Raw genomic sequence first — 25,201 nt, forward strand, 5'->3', positions numbered from 1 at the left:
ATTTACTCGCAGTATATATAGTGTTTGGTGACATCATCAATTGTCAGAATTTCTGGATGCAAAACAGTATCATTCTTAAGAATATTTCAAGATAGCAATCAGCATTTCAGCCAAGCAAAGCCATTTAATGTTATTCCAGAATTTCTATACAATGTACATAAATCCCAAGCATCATATATGCTGATTGTATTGGATTAATAATAGTTATAATTCCAACCCAAAATTTGGAGAAGAACAGGTTGAGGAAGTTTGACCTAAACAAACCATTTTGAAGAACCCGAGAATCCTTGTTCTAAATTGTTGGTATAGTATGGATTAAAGAATTAATCAAGGACATTATTATTTTTTGAATCTAGTTTGCATTTGCCTTAGTTTTGAGAGTTAAATCATGCTGCATTATTCACCTCTATAAAAGAAAGGATTGAACAGGTGTGTGTGTGTGTGTGTGTGTGTGTGTGTGTGTAAGGGGAAAATTGTGTATATATTATTTTTGACCATAATGGCTCAACAATGGAAACATGGAAATGGATGGAAATGATTTTTGTTTTGTATCCTGGGAGATTTGGTGAAAATTTTCTTTTTTATATTGATTAGGTCCATCCTTCCACTCACATATTTTCTGGTATGAAGGGAGTGTGTGTGTGAAAACTACACATTGGTAGGGTTTTTTGTCATATTTGGAAAGCAATTCCAGAGGGTTTTGGAGGCTTGAGTAAATGATTTGGGTGCTGCCTATGTCTGTTGATATAAACGAATGGTTATAGTATTATATAGGTTATGCATCTGAATATATATAGTTTATATGTATCCATTCCGGAACACATACAGGCAAAGTGACTTTAATCTAGTGTTACCAATCAAGTGATTCCAAGAAACTAGTCAAACTGTCATAACCACCAGAAGGCGTAGACGTATTTTGAAATGGCGAAGGTGGATTTTATTTCTGCCCAGTAGCCAGTCTCCCAAATGCACCAATGGCTTCTTAAGTCAGAACATCTTTCCAAACACTTAACTCATCCAGCAGTTATGCTGGAACCATTTTAAGATTAAAGGGTAAGAAGTGCTAAGTGAGGAAGAAGAATATATTTTGGCATATCTGTCACTGGTGGTGGAAAATATGACAGTGCATACTTGTTATCAAAGGAAATTGCTTCATTTTCTGAAGGCAGGCAATGTGGTGAAAAGCAAAGCCAGATAGACAATATCTACATTAAAGGATGACTGTCGATCTCTTATGGACCTTTTGAGTAAAAATTAAAGAAAAATGAACTTATGATTTATGATTTAGGTAAGTTAGATTATAGAAAGAACAGTAATAAGATATACAGTAACTTCAGAGAGACAGGTTATAATATATTTGTAATTAGAAAACATTGTATCCTATTATATTAGAATAATTCTTACTCTGCTTCATCCATGCACCCACAAACTCTTCCGTGATATAAACAGACACTTTTCATTGTTGGATCTCATAAGTATTCTAGTGTTTTCTCAAATCTAGTTATCTGGAAGTTTTTGTTTTCTATGCATCTTCATATGTAAGACATGTGACTCACCTGGAAGCACTCTATCCATACTGAAAACAAACCAAGATAAATTAAAGCTGTTAAAGGAAATTACAAAGGTGTTTTAGGGTGCTAAAATGACACATAGAAAAGACACATACCTTTGTCCCGTAGAAACTCATTTTGACAGAATAGTAACTACATCAAAAGCATTCAAAAGACAAAACCAGCTGTATATCCAATATTTTTTTTAAAAAAAAAACTGGTCTTGAACTGTAATAAAATGTTGGTCATTCATTGTGTTAAAATGGAAAATCTTTTTTATTTCTCCTTACCTTTTTCTAATTTTATTTATTTATTTTATTTAAAAAAACATGTTTACTGTTAAGATAATGAAATGCAAAGGAAAAAAGAAGGTAGTTTTAAAGGATTTCAGCTCTGATTCACACATTAAGGCATATGCAGTGAATATTCTCTGCTAGATAAAAACAATGAGATTTGTCGGCCAGCAAATCTTTTAACATATTTATTCAGGTGAACCTAAATAAGCCTTATTCTATTCAGTGGCTCTTAATGCATTTAGAATTTTGCCCTTGAAATATTTCAGTACTCATGCATGCAACCAGTGCAGAAATTATAAATTTTGTTTTATTAGAAATCTGAATGTGTTGAGGCTTTACAAGTTTGTACTCTGTTTGATTTTATTCCCACCCACCCGCACTCCATCTGCACTTATCCTAAATCTCACTTTTTGCTCACCATCACCCTCAAATCCTAGATCCAGCGAGGAAGAAACATGCAATCAAACAACGAAGCTCAGGGGTCTCAAGCTCAAGGCTTGCGGGCTGAATCCGGCCCGCAGGGTGCTTAGATCTGGCCCATGGAGCTGCCTTGGAAACAGCAAAAGACTGGCCCGCAGTGCCTTTGCCAGTGAAAATGGAGCTCAGGGCCAGGGTGGGCATGGCCAGCTCAACATTATTGAATATTCATAAGGCCATGCAAATGGCCTGCGTTAGTTAAAGTTACTTCAGCACCATTCTGTAGGTCAGCAACAGCCTCCTCCGTCCTGATTGGTTAGGACGCGAGGGCGTTAGTTCTAATTGGACTCGGGAGCTTGACAGCTGTTGCTGTCCAAGTCCCGAGCTCCTATTGGCTGAAGCCCCAGTATATATAGTTTGGCGCGCTCTGAGTTGCCTTGAATCGCTGTCATACTTACTTAGTTAATAAAGACTGTTTGCGTTCACCCTGTGGTCGCGTCCCTCCTTACAGTCCTCAAAACTGGCGACGAAGGTGGGATTGGCGATTCCGCGACGCTAGGGTGAAAAGAGAGAGACAAGCAGTTAGCTGCCGCCGTCCAGACCGGCAACGAACACTGCCTGAAGAGAAAAAAAAAATTTTTGTGGCCTCTCAGTGTCTCTCCCTTCACTGCCGTCAAGATGACATCTGCTCTGCCTCCTTTTGCCCCTTTTGGTTCGGCCGGAGAATCATGGGAGGGTTTTATGGAGAGGTTTGAGTGTTATTTGATTGCTTCCAAGAATCAAGCTCAAACCAAGGAAGAAAAATGCAGCTTCTTCCTCTCATGCTGCGAACCGTCAATGTTCGCGTCAGCGAGAGCCCTGGCTGCCCCACGGCCAGCGTACAAGCTGGGGTGGGACGAACTTATGGCCAGATTAAAGAACCATTACGCGCCCACCCCTTCTGTCATCGCACGCCGGTTTGCTTTCCGCCGGCGAGTCCAAAAACAAAATGAGTCGATAAGCCAATTTTTGGAGGCTTTGCGAATGGTGGCCGCACAGTGTGAATTCTCAAATCTAGAGGAGAATTTGGTGGAACAGTTCGTGTGCGGGGTCCGCGATGTCAACCTGCGGAGCCGCATGTTCCGGAACCACCGAATCACCCTACTTCAGGCCGTGGAGACTGCCCGGGCAGCTGAACTGTCAGAGCAGTCCACGGCCGATATTGAGCGGTTACAGATATCTACACCTGAGCGACCACCTCCAGAAGCGTCGCCCCAAGCCCACATGGTTGAGGACGACCTGCCTTACGAGGACCCTGAAGAAGATGTAGTGGCGCAGATGAGAACTTTGCCTAAGCGGAAGCCGAAACCTCAGCCTGCGGCGCAGCAGGCGTCCATGGTGCCCTGCCGGGGATGTGGAGGCCGTCACAAACGCCAGGCCTGCCCATTCCTCAATGCCATTTGCAACCGGTGCAAAGGGGAAGGCCACCTAGCGAAAGTCTGCAGGGCCCTATTGCCGGCACCCTCGTTCCTTCAATCGTCCAGCCGTTCCCAGGCGCAGCCGCGCCGCCAGCAGCAGCGGCCCCTGAGGCGGGCTGAAGATTGCTATTCCACCAGTCAACCTAACAGTTCTGACAGCGCGGCGAGCCAAGCCGCTGCAGGGGCCCGGAAGGTCTCAGCCTCCGTCCAGCTGGAAGGTCAGCCTTGCCGGATGGAGGTGGACTCTGGCTCTTCACGGTCCCTCCTGCCCTGGTCTCTCTTCTCTAAGCTATGCCCCAAAGTGCCCCAGAAGCGCTTAATACCATCTGAGGTCTCCCTGAGGGATTATCAAGGGAGGTTGATTCCTACTCTAGGATCCTTCCCTATCGCAGTGTGCTATGGCCAATTCCGGGGGAAACTGCCCATTCTAATAGTTAGGGACGACCTGCCAGCCCTCTTGGGCTTGGACTGGTTTCCGGCCCTGGGATTGTCTATTGGAGGGGTCCACCGGGTGGTTCCCAGTACCATCGAAGACATATTAAGGGATTTTGCGGACGTCTTCGACGGCCAGTTGGGTTGTTACAAGGGGACCCCCATCTCTTTAAGTTTAGACCCTCAGGTTGCTCCTATTAGGCTGAAAGCCCGCAGGGTGCCTTTTGCCTTAAGGGCCAAGGTTGACGCCGAACTGGATAAGTTGTTGGCGCAGGGAGTCATCGAGCCCGTTGATCATTCCCCTTGGGAGACACCCATTGTCCTCCCAATTAAACCAGATGGGTCGGTGAGGATCTGCGCCGACTACAAGTCGACGATCAACTTGGCCCTTCAGGCAAACCCCTATCCAGTCCCTGTAGTGCAACACCTGCTCCACTCCCTGGGGCAGGGTTGCACATTCGCCAAACTGGATATGGTGCAGGCCTATCAACAGCTCCCGGTGGATGACGATGCGGCGGCTGCCCAGACCATCGTCACCCATCGCGGGGCTTTCCGTTGTCGCCGCCTACAATTCGGCGTTTCCGTGGCCCCGGGGATCTTCCAAAGCCTCATGGAGCGGCTGCTCCATGGGCTGCCGGGCGTGGTTCCGTATTTCGATGATGTCCTGATCGCTGCTTCCAGCCGCTCAGAACTCATCGAAGTACTTCGGAAGGTCCTCAGTCGTTTCAGGGGCGCGGGCTTAAAACTGAAACGCAGCAAATGTTCATTTGCTGTCCCAAAGGTGGAATTCTTGGGCTTCATGATTGACGCCCAAGGCATCCACCCCACGCCTTCTAAGGTCACAGCCATTAGGAACGCCCCGGCACCCACCTCTAAGGCGGAGCTGCAGGCGTTCCTAGGGCTTCTGAATTTCTACGCCCCCTTTATACCGCACAAGGCGTCACTAGCCGAGCCGCTGCATCGGTTGCTCGACCGATCTGCGGCCTGGCGCTGGGGGAGCCGTGAAGCGCATGTGTTCGCGGCTGTCAAAGAAACTCTGACGTCAGCGGCAGTCCTGATTCAGTATAATGACAGGATGCCACTGACGTTGGCGTGTGACGCCTCCCCCTATGGAGTCGGGGCCGTCCTAAGCCATGTCCTCCCCAACGGCTTGGAGGCCCCTGTGGCCTATTACTCCCGGACACTCTCCTCGGCGGAGCGTAATTACAGCCAGATCGACAAGGAGGCTCTGGCTGCAGTGTCCGGAATTAAGAGGTTCCACGACTACCTCTATGGTCGGCCTTTCACTCTTGTCACTGACCACAAGCCACTCCTTGGGCTTCTGGCAGGCGACAAGCCGACCCCCCCCATCCTCTCACCCCGCATGACAAGATGGATGGAATTCCTTGCAGCGTATTCATATACGCTGCAGTACCGTCCGGGCAAGCAGCTGGGGCACGCCGATGCCCTAAGCCGCTGCCCATTGCCGGAGACCGATACCGCCCAGGTGCCCAGTCTCTCCATTCTGTCCATCGCGTCTTCCGGTTTCCCTATTTCGGCCGCAGATGTCGCGGCCTGCACTAAGGCCGATCCTATCCTCTCCCAGGTCGCTTCCTGGGTCTTGAGGGGATGGCCCATGGACAAGGTGGCAGAGGGCTTCAAGCCCTTTAAAATCCGGCAGGCGGAGCTCTCCCTCCACGGGGGATGCCTCGTTTGGGGGGATCGAGTGGTGATCCCCACGGCGCTACGGCCACAAGTCCTGTCCCTGCTCCATAAGGATCACCCGGGCATAGCACGAATGAAGGCATTAGCCCGTAGCTATGTCTGGTGGCCCTTACTGGATTCAGAGATAGCGGCCTATGTTGGCCGCTGCACACCATGTCAACAATCTAGGCCAAACCCCCCAGCTGGGCCTGCTCGTGAGTGGGAGGCTCCGAGAGGCCCGTGGTCCCGCCTCCACCTGGATTTTGCCGGCCCCTTCCACGGTCAGAATTTCTTGATTGTGGTGGACGCCTACTCCCGCTGGGTGGAGCTGGTCCTGATGGGCTCCACCACAGCTGAGAGTACGGTCCGGGCCTTAAGGAGGCTATTCGCAACCCATGGGTTGCCGGACCTGGTAGTTTCGGATAATGGGCCCCAATTTATGTCCACCACGTTTCAAGAATTTCTGGCCGGGCAAGGGATTCGACATGCGCCCATAGCCCCGTACCACCCGGCCAGCAATGGCCGGGCGGAGCGGGCGGTCCGCTCAGCGAAGGAGGCCCTGGGCCGCATGGACCGGGGCGACTGGCAGGAGAAAGTGGCGGCTTACCTGCTAAGCCAACATTCCACTCCCTGCCCAACAACCAACCGAAGCCCCTCGGAGCTCTTGATGGGCCGGCGTCTGCGGACTCCCCTGGACCGGCTACACCCATTGTACTCAGGGGATCAGCCGAGCAACCTGGGGGTTATTCCTCCCCGTTCATTCAAACTGGGGGACACGGTATGGGCCCGAGCATTTTCGGGGCCTACAAAATGGGTTCCAGCCACCGTTACTGCCCTGACAGGCCCGTGTTCTTTTAGGGTCGGATTGGCTGAGGGATCCCAATGGAGGCGCCACCTGGATCAATTAAGGAGGCGCCTCCCGCCGCCAGCCGCCAGCCCGGACCCAACCGATGTCAGCACCGCCAGGCCAGAAATGCAGTTTGAGGCCTTCGCCACACCAGGCCTCTCCTACCAAAGACCTGGAACTCAATCCGGAGACGAAAAGCCTTGGGCCTTCACCACACCAGGCCCAGCCTACCCGAGCGCCCCCTGCAGGGGACTCCAACCGACATCTCAAGCCGCTGCAGAACGGTCCCCACCTCTGCCTATGTCCTTTCCCCCTGACACGCCTCCCAGACCTGACTCTGTCGTCCTGGACACGCCACCACGCCCCTGCTCACCATTGCCGTTGAGCCCTCCTTCTGGGCCATCCCGAGAAGGCGTGCCTTGGAGCTACACCCCCTTCCGGGAGGAGCTACCACAAGGAGGTCCTCCTCCGCCGACGACTCTGGGGGAACTGCGTAGATCTGGGCGGGTCCGGCGCCGCCCCGCCTATTTACAGGACTACGCATGCTCCACCCGGGGAGCATGCACGGGACTGGGGGGAAGGGGTATTGAATATTCATAAGGCCATGCAAATGGCCTGCGTTAGTTAAAGTTACTTCAGCACCATTCTGTAGGTCAGCAACAGCCTCCTCCGTCCTGATTGGTTAGGACGCGAGGGAGGCTGTTGCTGGCTGAGCGTTAGTTCTAATTGGACTCGGGAGCTTGACAGCTGTTGCTGTCCAAGTCCCGAGCTCCTATTGGCTGAAGCCCCAGTATATATAGTTTGGCGCGCTCTGAGTTGCCTTGAATCGCTGTCATACTTACTTAGTTAATAAAGACTGTTTGCGTTCACCCTGTGGTCGCGTCCCTCCTTACAGTCCTCAAAAAACATCACTCTTGCAGGAGCCCTCGTGGTGGGTTAAGCGCTCTGCAAGCAAAAATGGTCTCCCAAGCTCCGTTTTCACTGACAGAGGGTTGCAGGAGACCATTGCAAAGAAAACAGAGCTCAGGAGTCCATTTTTGCTGGCAGAACGCTTTGTCCACCACAGGTGCCCCCGACAACAGTGACGCTGAGCAGGCCATGCCCCACCTGGCCATGCCCCACCTGCCCCCCTCCCAAAGTCAAGCACAACCCCGATGCAGCCCTCAATGAAATCGAGTTTGACACCACTGATATAGCTGATCTCTACAAGGGACTCACCTTGAGTAGTATTTAGAAGCTTCAGATAGAGCAAAATGTGGTAGAACAGGCAGTTATGGGTGCTAATTGCTTGGTGCAAGTGACATCTCTATTCTGTGATCTGGATTGGCTACCAGTATGCTCCCAGATGCAAATCAAGGTGATGGTGGTTCATGGCTTGTGACCAGGTTACCTATGAGACTGTCTCTCCCTGTTGATGTCTACCCATCCTGTTAGATCCGGCAGCAAAAGCAAACTCCAGGTCCCATCCACAAGAGAATGTCCTTTAGCAGGACCTCCCCCCTATGATATCAGCCTTGTCCCAACCATGCTAACCTTCTGCAAGACATTGAAAATGCGGCTTTGCAATCAAACATGAGTCCATGATCATGTTTCTTGGTCTTGGTTGTGTTAACTGAGTGTTCCCAAATGCTGTATTATTCAATGCTATTTCTGTTGTTCTAAAATGTGGTTGTTTAGTGTGTTTTTATTCTATTTTTAATTGTTAGTCCGCAAAGAGTCATTACGAATGGACAGCCATGTAAAGTCAAGCACATGTAAATTTATTTTAGGATTTAAAGATCATATGGGAAAGATTTTTAAAAAACCCATACAAAATACTTGAATGCTGATGAGTGACAGGAAAATGAGCATGTCTCCTATCTTGCATTAGCAAACTTTCTTGTCTCTCTGACAGATGCACAGCTTTGGCAATAGAATTCATATTAGTTCATTAATTTTCCAACTATGGTACAGAGTATATGCACACTATGATCTGTATGTACATAGCTGTCAAATTACAGTGGAATGCCTGTGTGCTTGGACATGTTTGTATCAAAAGTTCTTAAATACTCTCTAAAACAATGTGAAAGATTTGCTTTCAGTTTCCATAATGAAATAAAATAGATTGCCTTTAAAACCAGCTCAGCATGGTGTGGTCCCTTGTTAAGTAATGAGATCTGAGGATAACAGGAGCAGCTTGATCTCTTCCTTCCTTAAGGCATTCAGAAATGTCTAAAAATGGCCTTTGCTTGGTTAATAAAAACCACACCACAAATGAACAAAAAAGGCTGCAACATAAGAGATGGGAAGAAAAGGGAAACCACACCCTCTATTGGTAGATCTCATAATAGTTTGGGTATTTCAAGGATTAATTATCTGAGTCAAACTCATCTGTTTATGCTTTCACGGACATGCTCATGTTGTTTACTCAGCAAAAATAACAAACTGGGATGTCACTGTTATTTTCAAGGATTTTTTTAAAAAAAAAACTCAACTCTACTATTCCTTGGAGATCTCCCATTCAAAAAATCACCAAGCCATGGCCTTCTAGCATCTCAGTTCTGACACGATCATCCAAACATTGTCTCATTCAAGTAACTGACTTTGTTTATTTACACATCTCACTACCTAAATGGTTCTGGGCAGTTTACAGATACTTTATCAATGTTGCACCAAAATATTGTATGTTGTTGAAATCTCAATTGGCAATGTTTCCACAACTGTATTAGAAAAGAGCCAATATTTTTATTTAATGTTTCAACATTTTGGATGGTAAACAAAGGTGTCCTATTACTACTACATCAATACACTGTATTTACAGCCCAATCCTATGCTTCAAATTAAATCCAATAGTTTTGTGGAGAGATTAAATAGAATCTAGATACATTACATTTTCTTTAATGTTTATGTTGTAACCAAACATTATGTTGTATTTTAGGATATGGCTTTTTGAAATCACTAAGATGAATTAGCAGCAAGTATCATTTCGATTGTCAGTATCCTATGTTTCAAACTTTATCTCATTTATGCTGAGAATATAACAAATGAAGTCTGATAAATGCACTGATTATGTCATATGAATATGAAAAAGTTAAGTAGGTATACCTGTTATATTTTGAATGGGGCATCACAAATGATCCCATTTGTGAGATATATAATTGGAATAGCAGATGAATTTATTAAACATAAATAAAAATCATAAAATTAGAACCTATCCCTGTTTCATTTTGATTCCACCTCTCCAACCTAATGTGATTTTTTTCCAGATATGCATCTTCCAATTATTTCTTCCGCTTGCCCAGAATCAAAAATTCTATCTCTTCATACACTCAAAGCATATGATAAGAATGAAAGGATACGTTTGATAGAAACGTTACATCAGCCAGCCAAGGTTGTTCACCAGTAAGATATTTTTATTTTCTTAACAAAACCTCCATGGCGGAATGAAATGCTACATTTTGTTCATTATATTTGAATTTCTTGTGATGTAAAAGGAGAGAACCAATAGTACACTTTTTATGTGTTGATCAAATATGTTCCCTTCATTTTCTTCTATTTCACCGCTGGGTTCCAAAATTGTAGACTTGAATGCAATTGAGATTAAAATGACTAAATATTTGTAGGGAACAAATGGGTGTGCGGAGAAGAATTAGGATAAACAAATAAACAAACTCTTTATTATACCTAACTATACCATACATTAATAATACTGTTATTTGATAAACAAAGAGTAGGAGCTCTGATTGTGTTGCGATAGTTGTCTAATTCTAATCTTTGAATATGACTATAAAAAAGCCACAGATTACGAAAATAAAGAGATGTATGTATACATTTCTCTATCACATTTGTATTCAAGATTCAATAAGCAATCAAACTTTACATCTGTCTATATATCCATCTGGGTACATATTTGTAGAATATAAATAGCATGGAACAATTAATTTATTGGGATAATGGTAGAAAATAACATTTTGTGCTAATTTACAACATTTTTATGAAAGTTTATAGAATGTATTTCAATTAAATATCAAATACCAATACTTCAGGTCTAAGTTTATAGTGAAGTACATGAAACAGGATCACAAGAATGTGAGAAAGAAAGTCTGGCTGATGAGCCAAGGTGGCTCATCAGTGTTGCAGGCAAACTCTGCCCTCAGTCAGGAGTTCACTTCTGACCTGCTCAAGGTTGACTCAGCCTTCCATTCTTACAAGGTCAGCAAAATGAGAATCCAGATTGTTGGGGATTGTAAACTGCTTAGAGAGGGCTGTAAAACACTGTAGAGTGATATATTACAGTAAGTCTAAGTGATATTGCTATTGCTAAAGGAAGGCATGTTTTGATATTTTAATGGAGCAGCAGGTTTTTTTTAATTAAGTAGTATAACAGCTGGATGGAGAACAGAATGCTGTTTTAGCTGTCCTTAAGGCAACAAAATCTCTTGGTCCAGTACTAGATGTCCAGGACATCTTTGACTCTATATTCACATAACCAACTGAAATGTAATTAATGAAGACATTTCATGAAAAAACTTTCTTGTTTTCCTGCCTCTGACAGCCAGCATAGCTACACAAATAGGGAAACTCTTTTTGAATTTTGTACAACATGACATCAAAATGTGCTTCAAACAAGCAAGCAAGAAAAGTCGACAATAATTCATCCAATCATTATACATGTTGGTATAGTCTTGGTATAGTGCCCAAAGACTCTTTCTGGCTCATAAGGACAAAAATACACAAAAAATACACAAAATTACTCACATTTTGAGCAAACATAAAATATAGTAGAAGTCAGAAACAAGGCAAAGCTCCCAAGTCAGTGAAGAAAGCAGTCTGCCTCTTAGCTTGTCATGTATATGAATTGTTGTTTCCACTCAGGAAAAAAAAACATTTTTTGTTAGGATTGCACAGAAGAAACAACTTTCTAATATTATATTGTAATTTTCCAGATATCCAATCCCCACTAAGACAGAAAATAAAGCAGCCTTTAAAATTCAAGATTTTTCCATCATCATCAAAGTGTATGTGTTGGTGACATCATTAACACCTTTACAGGCATTCATTCATTCAACTGGAATTGTCTGGGATCCACCCAAGAAGAAGCATTTTTCAGTCAAGGTAACATTATGTTTTTCTCTTTACTTCAAAACAGGGAGCTTCTTTTTGGGGTTTCTTTTGCTTTTATTTTTATTGAAAATGTTTTCATTTGGGATAAGGTCTCTATGAGGCCAAATTTAGACTGCGTAACTGCATGTAAGAGGTAGTTGCTCTAAAGCAGTCTTTCTGAAAAAGATTCTTGTGTGAGAAACGTTTCCAAGAAAAAACCCAAGAAAAATCAGTTGCCTTTGCTATATAAATGAGGATCTTGGCAGCAATGTCCATTACCATATTCCCCTAATCAGATATTGATAAGAGTGGATGATCATGTTTTTATTCCTGATTCTGTTAACAGAGAGCTGTTATATTCATGAATATGAGTTAGACAGCCACATAACTTTGTTTTAGGAGGCTTTGGACATCATATGGAGAAGATAAAAAATCCCATATGAAAGTTGTCTTTAAAGTAATGAGTTCTGGGAATATCAGGTGCAGTTTGATCTCTTCTTTCCTTAAGACATTCAGAAATGTCTAAAACTGGCATTTGCTTAATTAATTAAAACTTAGCTAATAATTAAAACAAACATATGCAAATCACAAATAGATTTATAAGAAGGACTATGTCTTGCCACAACATACACAGAGCCAAATAATGTTGTGCTGAGCCGAACGCATTAGTCCCAGGGACACATTATTCCTTGTATCGCAAGTCCCCAAAATTCTTGAACAAGGGCTAAAATTGCCATAAGTTCACCCTAAGCAAGAAAACAATCAGATGCCTATCAGCCTGGCTTAATATCAAGGAGTGCAATTTATCTCCTGGCTAGGATAATCATTACAGCATTACTCATGACTTTATTAAATGGCTACATCTGCTGGGAATTTATTTTCAGTCAAGAGAATTGTAAACTCTATAGGGCTATAATACAACAATAAATGTAAGGTTTAAAAAATTGATACATGTATCCTGCTAGTATTTGGATTACACGTGTCTGGCTGCTCTCTTTTATCTAGAGCTCTTTTGTCAGGGGTGTCAAACTTGATTTCATTGAGGGCTGCATCAGGGTTGTATTTGACCTTGGGCTAGGGTCAGTGGTGGGATTCAGCCAGTTTGCATCTATTCGGGACAACCGGTTGGTAACTTTCTAAGCAGTTCGGAGAACCGGTTGTTGGAAGAAATCTTTTTTTTCCCCCTACTTTACAGGGCTAATCCTGTAAGGAAGGCAGGAAGGAAACATTCTGATGTTGTTTCTAGCCTAATCTTTATTGCCCTGCTTACAGAAACTGCCTCTCCGGTTAATCCTTATTACCATTGTAACAACTAAGGTGAAGTGCCCATCAACCTGAGTGACATTGACTTGGCCATGCCCACATGATCACATGACCACCGAGCCCCGCCTACCCAGCTGGACATTAGGGCAGAGAACTGGTTGGTAGATTATTTGAATCCCACCACTGGCTAGGGTGGGCGTGGCCAGGGTGGGCATGGCTAGTTCAATGTCACTCGTGTCGGGGGCGCCCAAGCTCTCTGCCAGTGAAAACAGGCTCCTAAGCTCTGTTTTCTACTGCGACGGCCTCTTGCAACCCTCTGCCAGCAAAAACAGAGCTCAGGAGGGCCGCCTGTGGTCTTTCCAAGCTCCATTTTCACTGACAATCCATGTGGGCCAGTCCTTTGCTATTTCCAGGGCGGTCCTGGAGGTCAGATCTAACCACCCTGCAGGTGGGATCTGCCCTTGAGTTTGTCATCCCTGGTCTAGAGCTACTGAATTCTGTCCGACCATCATCTCTACCATTTGCAAGTAATCTCATAGGCATCTCAAACTCTACATCCATTTTTCTCATTTTAGCCTCACCATCCAGAGATCTCAAATCAGTGGTAGGTTCCAGGTGGTATGGCCTGGTACAGCCGTACCTGGAGTAGCTGGGAAAAGCGGCCCACCATACCAGTATGGTGGCTTGTTTGGCCCACCTGCCCGCCCATGTTCTATGACCATTTAATAACATGACCAGCCCATTGCGCACATGCGCACAGCATGTAGCGCCTGCGATTAATCTCTGCCGGGCAGCTGGGTGTCGCAGGGCAATGGCATGTGCATGCACACACAGTGCACGGCCCCTCTAGGATACCTAGCTGCGCTGAGGTCCGGAACCCATCACTGTCCCAAATGTGTTTTTATGGCATTAAATGTGAAAGGAACACCTTCCACTCATTTTATCTATTCCCAGGTGATCTGGAAACTGAGCACTTAAACCACCAGTCACCTGAAGCTTCCAGTTGTCCCAATAGTCTTGAGTTCACTCTTCAGCAACCATAGTCCTGTCTTCCTTCTTGAAAACTGAAGCAAACCAAAAGCAAAAATTCTTTGCTTTTAACCACAGTGTTTTTCCAGCAAGCTTTGTGGAGAGCATTAAATCACACACATACATGGAAAGAACATTAGCTTAAATAGGGAAGCTATCCAGGAAAAACAGATTTACCGACAGAGGATGAACTACTGTCATCTGTTCTAAAGGAGCAAAAAGGACAATGAACTAAATTTAGACATATAATAGGGGGGTGGTATTTAAGATTTTTCTGCGCTTTAGCACAGGCTGTTATGAGCAATGGTGAGCACTATGATTATTTAGCATAAGAGGTGCAGTAATATCACGGGGTAGTAGGGCATTCAGTTTTTCCATAAAAAGGAATTCATCAAGGGGAATGTAAGCCTAGTGATACAGTTTCCCTGACAAGTACTGGCATGTGGAGATATCATGGTTTTTCTCCAGATTGTTTTTTGGGCTGGCCAATCTAGCCTATAGTTCTAGCACCTCTTGCTAACTTCCCAGCCAAGTAATAGCCAAGTTCAGCTATACATATTTTCTAGTACTAATTTCCATATGTAGCTCAGAGAAGGTTAACAAAAAATAAACATTTCTGGTTTACTCCCCATGTTCATCCCAACACAGCAGAAGAAATAATAGATTTCAGACTTTCTCCACTAGCAGCACAGCAGAAAAAGTTCTTTTTCTTCAGTTGGCCTGAAAGAAACCAGGCCCAGGAAGGCAAAGCTGAAAATACTTCAAATTTTCCACAGAATAATCATGTTGTAGGAAAGAGTTTGTTGACTTGTTCATCCTGCTCAGATTTACTGATGTTTGAAGTGGTTTTTATATTGAACTTTTCAACAAATCAACCTAGCTTCTTCTTCTAAAATTAATATGCAGATCAGAAATTCACCTTGCCAGACCTTTTCTTCTTTTTATAGGTTCTATCATTGCTTTATTATTTATCTTTGCAATATTTTAACTGTTTTTAGTTTGAATAATGGAGATCCAGTGTGGTCTAGTGGTTAGGGCACTAGGCTGGAAACAGAGACTATAAATTCTTGTCCCACTTTAGCCACGAGGCCAGCTGGTGATCTTGGGCCAGTTCTTCTCTCATCCCTAGGAAGAATCGAATATATCTTTATTATGGTCATAGACCAGCAATAGACATCAATTTTTACAATATATTTAAAAATAATAATAGTACTGATATTAATAGTGGATAATAACATCCCTGTTAAGAAAATACATGTTCTCAAACTGTTAGGGTCACTCCCTAGTTTATGTGGGTAAAAAGCCAATGAGTATGTGAGTAAATATAATATTCCAAAAATTGTTACAGATATCTCCAAAAAATTGGTAGAAATTGACAGCTATAATTCTGTCACCAATTTTTTTTCTTATGGATATTGCAGCAAGACGGAATTTTGCCACTGCAGGCGTGATAGACAGGTTTGTGTCCTGGAGGACTCCCTGGCAATCTCTCTAATAAGGGGAGAATATGTGCACACCTACAAATTCTGTATAGCTCACAGCGTAATAGAACATGTGAGATATCTTCCACTTCTCCTTTACCACATACATAAACCCGTTCTGCTATTGGTGTTCTCTTATACCTGCCCTGGAGGAGTGCTGTCCCTACTGTGGAGAGGCAACCTATTTAGTTCTTCTTGGAACTCCATGTCCTTCATTCTATTGATTACTACTTGCTTTGCTTGGTCAAAACCTAGGGACATTAAGAATGCCAGTGAGAGCCCATAAGAGCCCAGTTTGTGATCTATCACCTGTTTTCAGGGGGAGGGGAAGTTGTCAATCAACACTAGTACTTATCTCTAGAAGGAAGCAGTGGCAAACTACTTTCAAAATCTTCCCAAGTAACTGCAGAAATTAGTGCAGGCAGTCACCAGGAATCAACGCTGACTCAAAGTCACAATTTTTTTTTTAAAAAAAAGTTTGACTATTACAGTACAGTCACTTAATTCTATGTCCAGTAGATGGAGGTAATGTGTTAGAGAAACTATTTTCAGTCAAGTGATAAATTGTGATTCCCTGCTCCTTATTATGATTCCTTTTTAACCAATAAGTGGATAACCAGGTAATCAATGAAAGAAAACTCTCCTGTTTTCTTATTATTTTCCATATATTGTTATAGCTTTTATCATCATATTAGTTTTCTTGATGTAGAGGGAGAACACAAACTATTCCTTAAAAGAAAGGATAAACAATAATTAGCAAGTCACAAACATGGTCATTTTTTTTGCACAGCTGTCATTTATTTAGTCTTCCTAAGAAAGAAACTCTTCTTTCCCTTTTCTTTTCAATTCTGTTCTCTCATCTCAAAGTTCTATGCTATCTGATTCTATCTTCTTCTTCTTGTGCCATATCCATCATCAGACTTTGGTGATCATGTTGGCAATCCTATTTTTGTCAATGGCCACATGAAAAAGTGCTGCTGAGTTTTGTCCAAACCAGTCCCTTGGGTTTCGAAGCTGATGAAAGAAATGTCCTTCAGGGTTCAGCTCCAAGTGGGGAAAAAGACAGTGGAGACATGGAGGCTGTTTGGAAAGATGGTTTAATGGTGGACAGGACCACATGGCTTGAGTCCTGAACAGAAAAGGTGATCACATGCTTCAATGTTGGTGGAGAAGAAGTGAAGGAAAGGCTGAGATGCTGAGTCCCTGATTTTATGCCCTCTCTGGCCTTTGATCTTGAGCTTATATTCTGATTGGTTGTCAGACTCCCATGGGGCCATACAGGGGCATCTCTCTAGGCTGCGTTTTGAATCCAGGTTTGGTTGAGTTCTCAGATGCCATGTGGTGAGTTGGGTAAAGGGCCAATATTATCATGCCTTGGAGATGAAGGGGAGAACTCTTTATTATGTAAAGGGACTGGCTTGGCCTTCTTAATGGCCCATTGACAAAGGGGATGGGCAGGAAGCTGCAGGAAGCTACTCTCTCTTTAAACCATGTTTCTCCATTTTCACATCCAGGGAAATATTCTGCCTTTTCAATATTTCCTAGGATATTTCATTTTTCTGGGAGAGGACTGGGTGATAACTTCCTACAAAGCCGTGATGTTGTTCTTCTGCCTGGACCTCGTTTGCCTTTAATCTTTCTCTGGAGGATTAAGTGAAGGATGCCATATTTTTCTGGGTGTCACATCACATGTCCAAAATATTCTGATTCTATACCATGGACAAAGAGGCTGAGAAATTTCTCCAAGAGACAGAAAGTCTCTTAGAATTTCTTTGTTTCCAAACTATCATCTTTTAGTCCTTCATGGAGCACAAGTAGAAATATACTTTAGGGAACAAAAATAAATGCAGAGAGGATTGAAGAAAAACATCCTGCTAAGAAGTTTGGGCTTCTTTTTTTTTAACACTCATTCTGGTGCTCTTTAGAAGGGCAGTGACGGTAAACTTCATTGTTTTAGCTACCTTCTTATGAAAGAATTATACATTTTGAGATCTGTGTAGAAAATGAAAAGTGGTAAATCATTTTAAAATGTAAACAAACAAAAAGCAGCTTGTGTCCATAAACCTGAATGAGAATGCAGGTACCTGGGAACACAACAACCTCCAGATTTACTTTGCTCATAAATGTGAGTATTTTTTTATTATTATTAATGTTTATTAAATATTTTTATAGAATAAAACCAATTTTGAAGAAGAAAAAGCGAAGCAAAGTCATAGGTAAATAATAAAAAAATAGAAACAACAAAAAAGAAAGAGAAAAAATAAAGGAGCAACATCCCCACTTTTTTATAGCAGTCATAAATGCATTTATATTTTATCTCTAAAATTATATTGTGATTTCATTCTTTCCACATTCTATTATCTCTAATTATCAAACCCATAAATCAGAAGTTTATTTCCCCCCTTCAATTTTCAGCAGGAAGTCTATAAAAGATTTCCAATTACTGACAAATGTAGTCATTGTCTTTTTCCTCTTCAAACAAGTTGATTTTGGTGTCTCTGCAAATTCGGTCATTGTTCTCAACCATTTCTCCATTGTGAGTATTTCAAAGCCTTTCCATATGACATTTCATGATTCTGTCCCATTTTGTCAATAAGAAAATCATAATGTTCCAAATACCCGGAAACTCAAGCTGAAATAAATAATAGTTTATAGAGCTCCTGCATTGCCAAAAGAGAAAATAAAGTGATTTCTGCAACTCCAGAGATCTTGATTTAATGTAAATGTATATCAGATGTATACTCTTTTTGTTGTAATTCATTTCCATGTACGTCTGAAGACAACTGTATAAAGGAACAAAACTATCCTTCCAAACCCCTTTGAACTTGATCTCTGCTGCCAGAACATTGAATAATCAACTGTCTGCTATTTCTTCGAAGTGGAAAATGGCAGGATTAAGCTTACATTTTGAGAATTCCCTGGGGTTAAAGAAATATATATTTGAGCATTCTAAAAAAAACATGTTTCTCTTTTTCTTTTACAGTTGCAAACATTTTTTCAGACATTTCTGAGGGCTGCTTCTCCTCAGCAGGCTTTGGATGACATGAAAGAGGCAATAAGCAAACTCTTGTTGATAACTGAGGTTTTCAGCGAAGCAGCACTGCCTCAGCCACAAACTACTAGGCAGTAAGTGGATGGATAGACAATTTTCCAAGAAATGTTCCTTGGTTTACCCAGAAGTAATTCCAAGTGAGAGAATGGTTGGGATTGAATGATAAGTCAGCAGAGTAGTTAATAATATCTTATATTATTTATAAAAATGTTCTTTTGCTCTGGAATTTTGCTCAATACCCATGAGATGAAAAGCATGTTTATAAAATAAATAATGAAGAAGATAGATTCTTCTTTTCAACTTGGCTCTGCCTTTTTCCTGGTTCCATCTGAACCAAGTGCTGCCCTCAGCTAAAATCAGAGGTGGGTTTCTACCGGTTAGGCCAAACCAGTAGTGGTTTGCTGGCCTGGGTTGTCAAAGGAACCGGCAGCGACCCAGGCCTGCCGCGCTTCAAAACCGGTTCCCTGGTCAGCGCGGCATGTCCCCCCCCCCATTTTTTAATGTTCTGCGCATACACAGGCCTATTTATGGGCAACTGAATATGCACACGCGCACCGAACCGGCAATAATGCCAGCAGCAACCCACCCCTACCTAAAATGATTGTGCACATCTATTCTAAAAGAAAGACAAAATGCTAATATAATAAACAAAGTGAGCTTAATATCCAAGGCGGAAAGCACATTCCATAGCTTGACTGGTTTTCCAATCAAAAATTTTTCCTGTAATCAGAGAAGCACATATTGACTTCTTTTTTATATTCTTTGGCTTTCTTACTATCGAGGGTACATCAAGAATAATATGTTATAAAGGTGTAATGTTATTGGAGATCTATTGAAATTGCAAATGAATGCCAGTAGGTGGTTGTGTCTTCTAATATAAATGATTCTAGATAAAAACATGTTTAAACAATGGTAACTAAATGAGAATTATGGTACAGGGATAGTAAAATACATAACTTTTCTTGACTTAAAATGTACAACCTGATTTGAATGAAACATATGTAAGGATTGTGGAAGAAACACACGGAATATATTTGTAACCAATCAATACGCTTTCAACAAGATGTAATGAAAGATGATTTTTTTTGTTTTTTCTGTTTAACTAAAACAATAAAAAAATTCTCAAAATAAAAAAAAGAATAATATCTCGTTCCTTGGCCTTTCTGAAAACCACCTTGAACTTATGGAATTTCGATTTCCGTGTAGGATTAAAATCTGTTGATGATCCCAAACATTATTTTGCTTGCATGTGAAATTAAGGATAGTGTATGATAATTTGCAGATAATTCTTATGTTCCATGTTCCTACTTTAATTCTGTCTTTGCCACTTGGGATTTTATTTTGCTGCATGGCAAAATAACATGTAAGTGTTACGAGGACCCAGATGATTGGGGACAATATACTGACTCTGTAAACTGCTTAGAGAGAGATGTAAAGCACTGTGAAGTGGTATATAAGTCTAAGTGCTATTTCTATTGCTAAATACTTGTTGGGCTTTAATCTTTCTGTGTCATGAATATTATTATTATTCCAAATGATGTTTAACATTCCCTTAGTAGCATGCTGAGTGCCAGTCAACCTGAGATGTCCATCATCTGATATTATCAATCTGGTCATGTGGTTTTCTTAATAAGCTACAGGAGTTTTTCAGGGGTGGGTTCCGGCCAGCTTTACTGCCGGTTTGCTCATGTGCACACCCTGCGTGAACATTTACAGTTCAATTAAACTTGTTTTGCGCATGCGCAGAACTTAAAACAAGATGGCAGTGCCAACGGCACCAACCAGAGAACCAGTTCAGGGGTGTGGCAGGCCTGGGTCGCTGCCGGTTCCAGTGACCCATGCCGCCGTACCACTACCAGTTCGTCCAAACCAGGCTGAACTGGTAGGAACCCACCTCTGGAGTTGTTTAAATAATGCCTTGGCCATTGTCCCTAAAAGGATCATTTGAATTCAGTACTTTCTATATCATTGTTGCCCAACCTAAGTGTCTGCTTGCTTTAGGAATGATTTTCAAACTTGGAGTGTCTCAAGTAGGTGTATATACTTTTGGCATGCATACCTGATGTTCTTTGGTCATCTTTCCCAGGAAGATACCCTCCCCCCACCCCCATGCCATGATGAAGCTGATTAGCAGGGTTTGTTTCTGAAACATTCATGATATCTTTTAAATTTGCGTATCAGGTTAATTTTTAAAAATGAAATCAATTTATTTCAGTTCCCTTATTTCAGATGCAGTTCTTGCTTTCAGATGTTAACTTTTGATATTGGATTTGGACACACTTTTTATCCTATTGTTCTTGAGGTAAGCATTCCATATTACAATTGTCATAGGTAAATAACAGGAGATGTGGGTGACCTGTGTGATTAGGTAAACGGATTTTTGGAAAGAGAAAGAAAAATTACAATCCTGGGGAAGTGTTTTCTGTTCACATATGTGTTTTCTCCTTCTGTTCTGATAAACGTTTCCTGATGGAACTATGCATTTGTAGATGTTGAGGTCAATAGATTGGTTAAATGTTTTAATCAGTTAATATGTATTCTAGGTACATGAATATTTTGATTTTCAAGCTGATGAAGATTCATTTTCAGAGGACCAAAGTGTTAAAGAAATTCTTCTTAGAGATACATTTCGTATCCTGTTATCAAATCAAACGTCTTCTTCCACTTTCTTTGAAGCTATGCAGAATGTGTATCGATCAGCAAGAATTAAGGTAAGGCTTGAGGTATGGCAACATTCTGCAAACAGAAAAGTTTTTTCAATATTAAAACTGTGACTGGCTTATAATTGCCAATAGCTTTTGATATTATCAGCCATATTTTCATTCTAAATCACCTAAGAGATTTTAAGTCGCTTGGACAAAATTGGCAAACAATTGCATGTCAGAATGTGAAGAAGACTAGGGATGCTGCTAGTACTACTCTATTACTAATATTTTCTTTATATAGGCATATTAGTTATGCCTATATAAGCACTTTAATGAAAAACTAAATAATTGTACCAATTCCCCTCCAGATATGAATGTTATGATCAATATTTTCTTATCTACCCAAGGTTCTCCTATTGTCTATTAACAGGATGACCATCTCAAGGAGAATTCTGATTATTGCCTAACATTAGAAGAATTAAATCCATTGATTAGCTTTGTGAAAGGGATTCAAAATCCAGGCGAGTTTGAATTGGTATGTGACATTTGTGGTTTTATTTCGTAATAAATGTTCTCCCAATGGGAATATTTTTCCACATACATATTTAATGTTTCTTCACCATACCAGGATGAAAGGTATAATTTCCTATTGTTCCTGATTGCTTTTTCTTCCAGCTTTTCCCTTCTGCTGTTCCTAAAATCCATTTTTTGCTGCATGATCTTTATCGTATAGTGAACCCAGGAAAAAAGCTTAACTCCATCCTAGCTCTTCATTGGTTTCTTTCAAGTTTATTTAAACAGTTCCAAGGAATTAGCAATGTAGCATCTGCAAACCTTCCAAAAGGGTAAGATGATATTTTGATTAATTCTTTTGTTTACAACTTTGTCACGTTATTTTTTGAAAGAGATTGTTAGACAATTATTTTTCTTAATTGTCCTGATATTAATAACTCTTCACAAATTAACACTGAATCAAAATATCCTTAAGATACATGTTTTGACATCATTTCCAATAATCTCAAATATAAGGTACATAACAGAATATGTGTCTTAATCTGTAATAAATAAATCATGCTAAACTTTATTTCCCCCAAATCTGTGATGCTATGCATAAATGAGAAAGAAGCGGGGGCAGGGGGGAGGCCTACGTTTGAAAAAAATACTAAGAGGAATTAACAAAAAGAAATTCAAATATACATTTGTGATGTAGTTCTGTAATTTTTGCAGAAATGCAATCTTTGATAAACCTCCTCCTAACACTTTATACCACTCAGCAAATCTTAACATTATGGCATCAGCCCAACTTCTAAGCGCTTAGAAAACCATATGATCCAGGTTGAATAAATTTATTTCTGGTTTTATTAATTTGAAACACTTCAAAATAAAATTAACTTTTGAGAAGGAGGAGCCACGTAGCGATGTTACAACATGCGGTCTCAATACTCTGAGACCGCCGTTGACACTTTTGCCGCTGGGGGGGGGGGTCCATTGAGACCTAAACTGTCCTGTAGAGATAGTGATCAGGAAGACAAAGCCTTGCTGGTCTCAGGGATATCGCAAAATCCCTGATAGACCCAAGGGAAGTGCTTCAAGCCTGCGGTAAACAGGCAGCCCTAGGCTGATGAAATCGGGACGCTCTGGAAGGAAGGAAGTGAAAAGAGAAAGTCCATCTGGTGAGGTATTTTTTCTATTTTGCTAAAGACTGCCCAAAGAAATGTTTCTTTAAAGCCAAATTAGATCCTTAAACAAAAGAACTGAGCGGCGAAAATAATCCTAATGGGATCACTGTAGAAAGTTTTTTTTTCCCTTTGTCATTGTAACTATTTTTTGTGGATTGAAATGCTCGTAATGTTCTCTCCTCTTAAAGTGAACAGATTGATTTTTTTTTCTTCTGCTTCTTGTTGCTTTATTTTTTGACTTCTGGATTAACACCTTCCTTTTTATTTTAACAATTCTTCCTACTACTTGTTATTAAATCACACTAAAAGCAATCTAAAGAACTTTGTTTCCTACAGAAAGTGAAAATTAACTGCCACTCAGAGTTTTTTGAAACAACGTATCTCTTTCTTTATTTGACTTCACTAACTTTGCAGCTGAAAGGTTTGCAACTTGTTTACAGAAACTGATAAAAAACCAAGGGCACGAACTGTTTTCACAGGTGCCTCTGAGAATTATTTTGGCAGGGAAAAAAAGAAAGAAAGAAGAAAGAAAGAAAGAAAGAAAGAAGAAAGAAAGAAAGAAAGAAAGAAAGAAAGAAAGAAAGAAAGAAAGAAAGAAAGAAAGAAAGAGGGGAACAGAACCCTTCTCCTTTGAAGAGCACAAAAGAACTTTTGTTTAAGTCAATTTAAAATAAAGGTAAGAGAGGCCTGGAAGACTAGACTAACAATCATTATTAGTTTTTTTCTTTTTCTTTCTCTCTTCTGTTTTGGAAACATGGGTCACTACCTAGATGAGGAAACCTTAAAATTCCAAAATATCTTGGCTGGAATTCAAAATCTATTGGAAGGATATGAGAGAATTGAGAAGAGGCTGGAAAGACTAGTCTTCCTCACAGCAAAAGATGGTGGGGTTGGAGCCCCCCAAATTAAAGGGGAGAATGAAGATATAGAAGATAAAGATAAGACAATAGATGACTTTATTAATGGAGCAAATGTGGGTGAAAATGGAAAGGGAATATGGAAAAGGGAATTCAACGAATTGGAGCTCTACCCTAGATTTCAGGACACAGAAGAAAAAAAAATACTAATGATGATAGACATAAGAAGAGAAATTTTTTCAGAAGCAAGATTGGCAAATAAAGACAGGTTAACTTTAGTAGCAACTGGTGGGCAAAGAGATTATCTGAGAGACCCTTCAAGCAACAAAGTGCGTAGAGAAGCCTATAAAAACCTTATAAAAGAGATAAAAAGAAGACTGAGTCCACAATTGGCAAGAGAGATAAGACTGTTTTGTTACTGGAAAGATACAAGTCGACAATGAAAGTTGGTAATAAAAAAATAGTTTTTTTAAATTATTGGTGATTAATAAGTAGGAATTTTGTAACCCCCAGATTGTTTTAGATTGTTATTAAATGTTTACTCGCTAACAATTAATTAACCATAAATAATAATAATGAAATGATAATGGATACAGGATAATGAAATATACATGTATTGACAATTTAGTAAAAGAAATTTGGATATAAATTATGACTTGGGAAAAAGACCTATAAATTTTATTAACAAATTTTTATTTAGTTATTGTTATAAAGGTGAAAGGTTTTGGGGGGGGGGGCTGATGAGAGGAGATGGGGCATAAATAGTAAATGATTTTTAGCCAATTATAATAACAACAAGGAAATGTTAATGGACATTGTTTAACAATATATACATCCTATGGTATTGGCTAAAGTAACTTGGATATAAATTTTAGTCAGTGAGTTGGAAAAAAAGCAGGGTGGGGGAAGGCTTAGAAACTTTATTAATTGATTTTTACTTAAAAGATGCTATAAAGGTGTAATGTTATTGGAGGATTTTTTGAAATAGCTAATGAATGCCATTATGTCGTTGTGTCTTTAAGTATGAATGATTTGAGGTAATAGCATGTTCAAATTATTGTAGTCAAATGAGAATTGTGGTACATTGATAGTAAGATATACAAAGGTTTTTAACTTAAAAGTGTATAATCTAATATGAACTATAAATAATGACTGTGGAAGAAATGCACGAAAGTTATCTGTAACCAATCGACACGCGTTCTACAAGATGTAATGAAGGATGATTCTTTTTTGTGTTTTTGTTCAATTAAAATAAAAAAAAATTTTTACAAAAAAATAAAATAAAATTAACTTTGACAAGATGATCCTAAATTGGCTACCCTTTAAAAGTGTAATTCTACATTTGCACATTTATTACTGTAATGGCTTTTGAGTATGAGTTGAAAATTGCACTCCTAAAGGCTGAGGAGTATGCCCAGTTCTTAGCGGACA

The 25,201-nt window shown here is 40.9% G+C and overlaps 1 protein-coding gene across 1 annotated transcript in view; it reads left to right on the top strand.

Annotated features, from left to right (window-relative positions):
- Positions 1–25,201, top strand: part of CPED1 (cadherin like and PC-esterase domain containing 1) — a 118,863-nt gene that overhangs the window by 48,196 nt on the left and 45,466 nt on the right. Inside the window, exons 6-12 of the mRNA XM_032222152.1 lie at positions 9,928–10,063; positions 11,608–11,776; positions 18,521–18,663; positions 20,819–20,891; positions 21,133–21,300; positions 21,665–21,769; positions 21,910–22,079. Coding sequence (XP_032078043.1) covers positions 9,928–10,063; positions 11,608–11,776; positions 18,521–18,663; positions 20,819–20,891; positions 21,133–21,300; positions 21,665–21,769; positions 21,910–22,079 — 964 coding nt within the window. The remainder of the gene's footprint in view (positions 1–9,927; positions 10,064–11,607; positions 11,777–18,520; positions 18,664–20,818; positions 20,892–21,132; positions 21,301–21,664; positions 21,770–21,909; positions 22,080–25,201) is intronic.

This window comes from Thamnophis elegans, chromosome 7, assembly GCF_009769535.1.
Source record: "Thamnophis elegans isolate rThaEle1 chromosome 7, rThaEle1.pri, whole genome shotgun sequence".
NCBI lineage: Eukaryota > Metazoa > Chordata > Lepidosauria > Squamata > Colubridae > Thamnophis > Thamnophis elegans.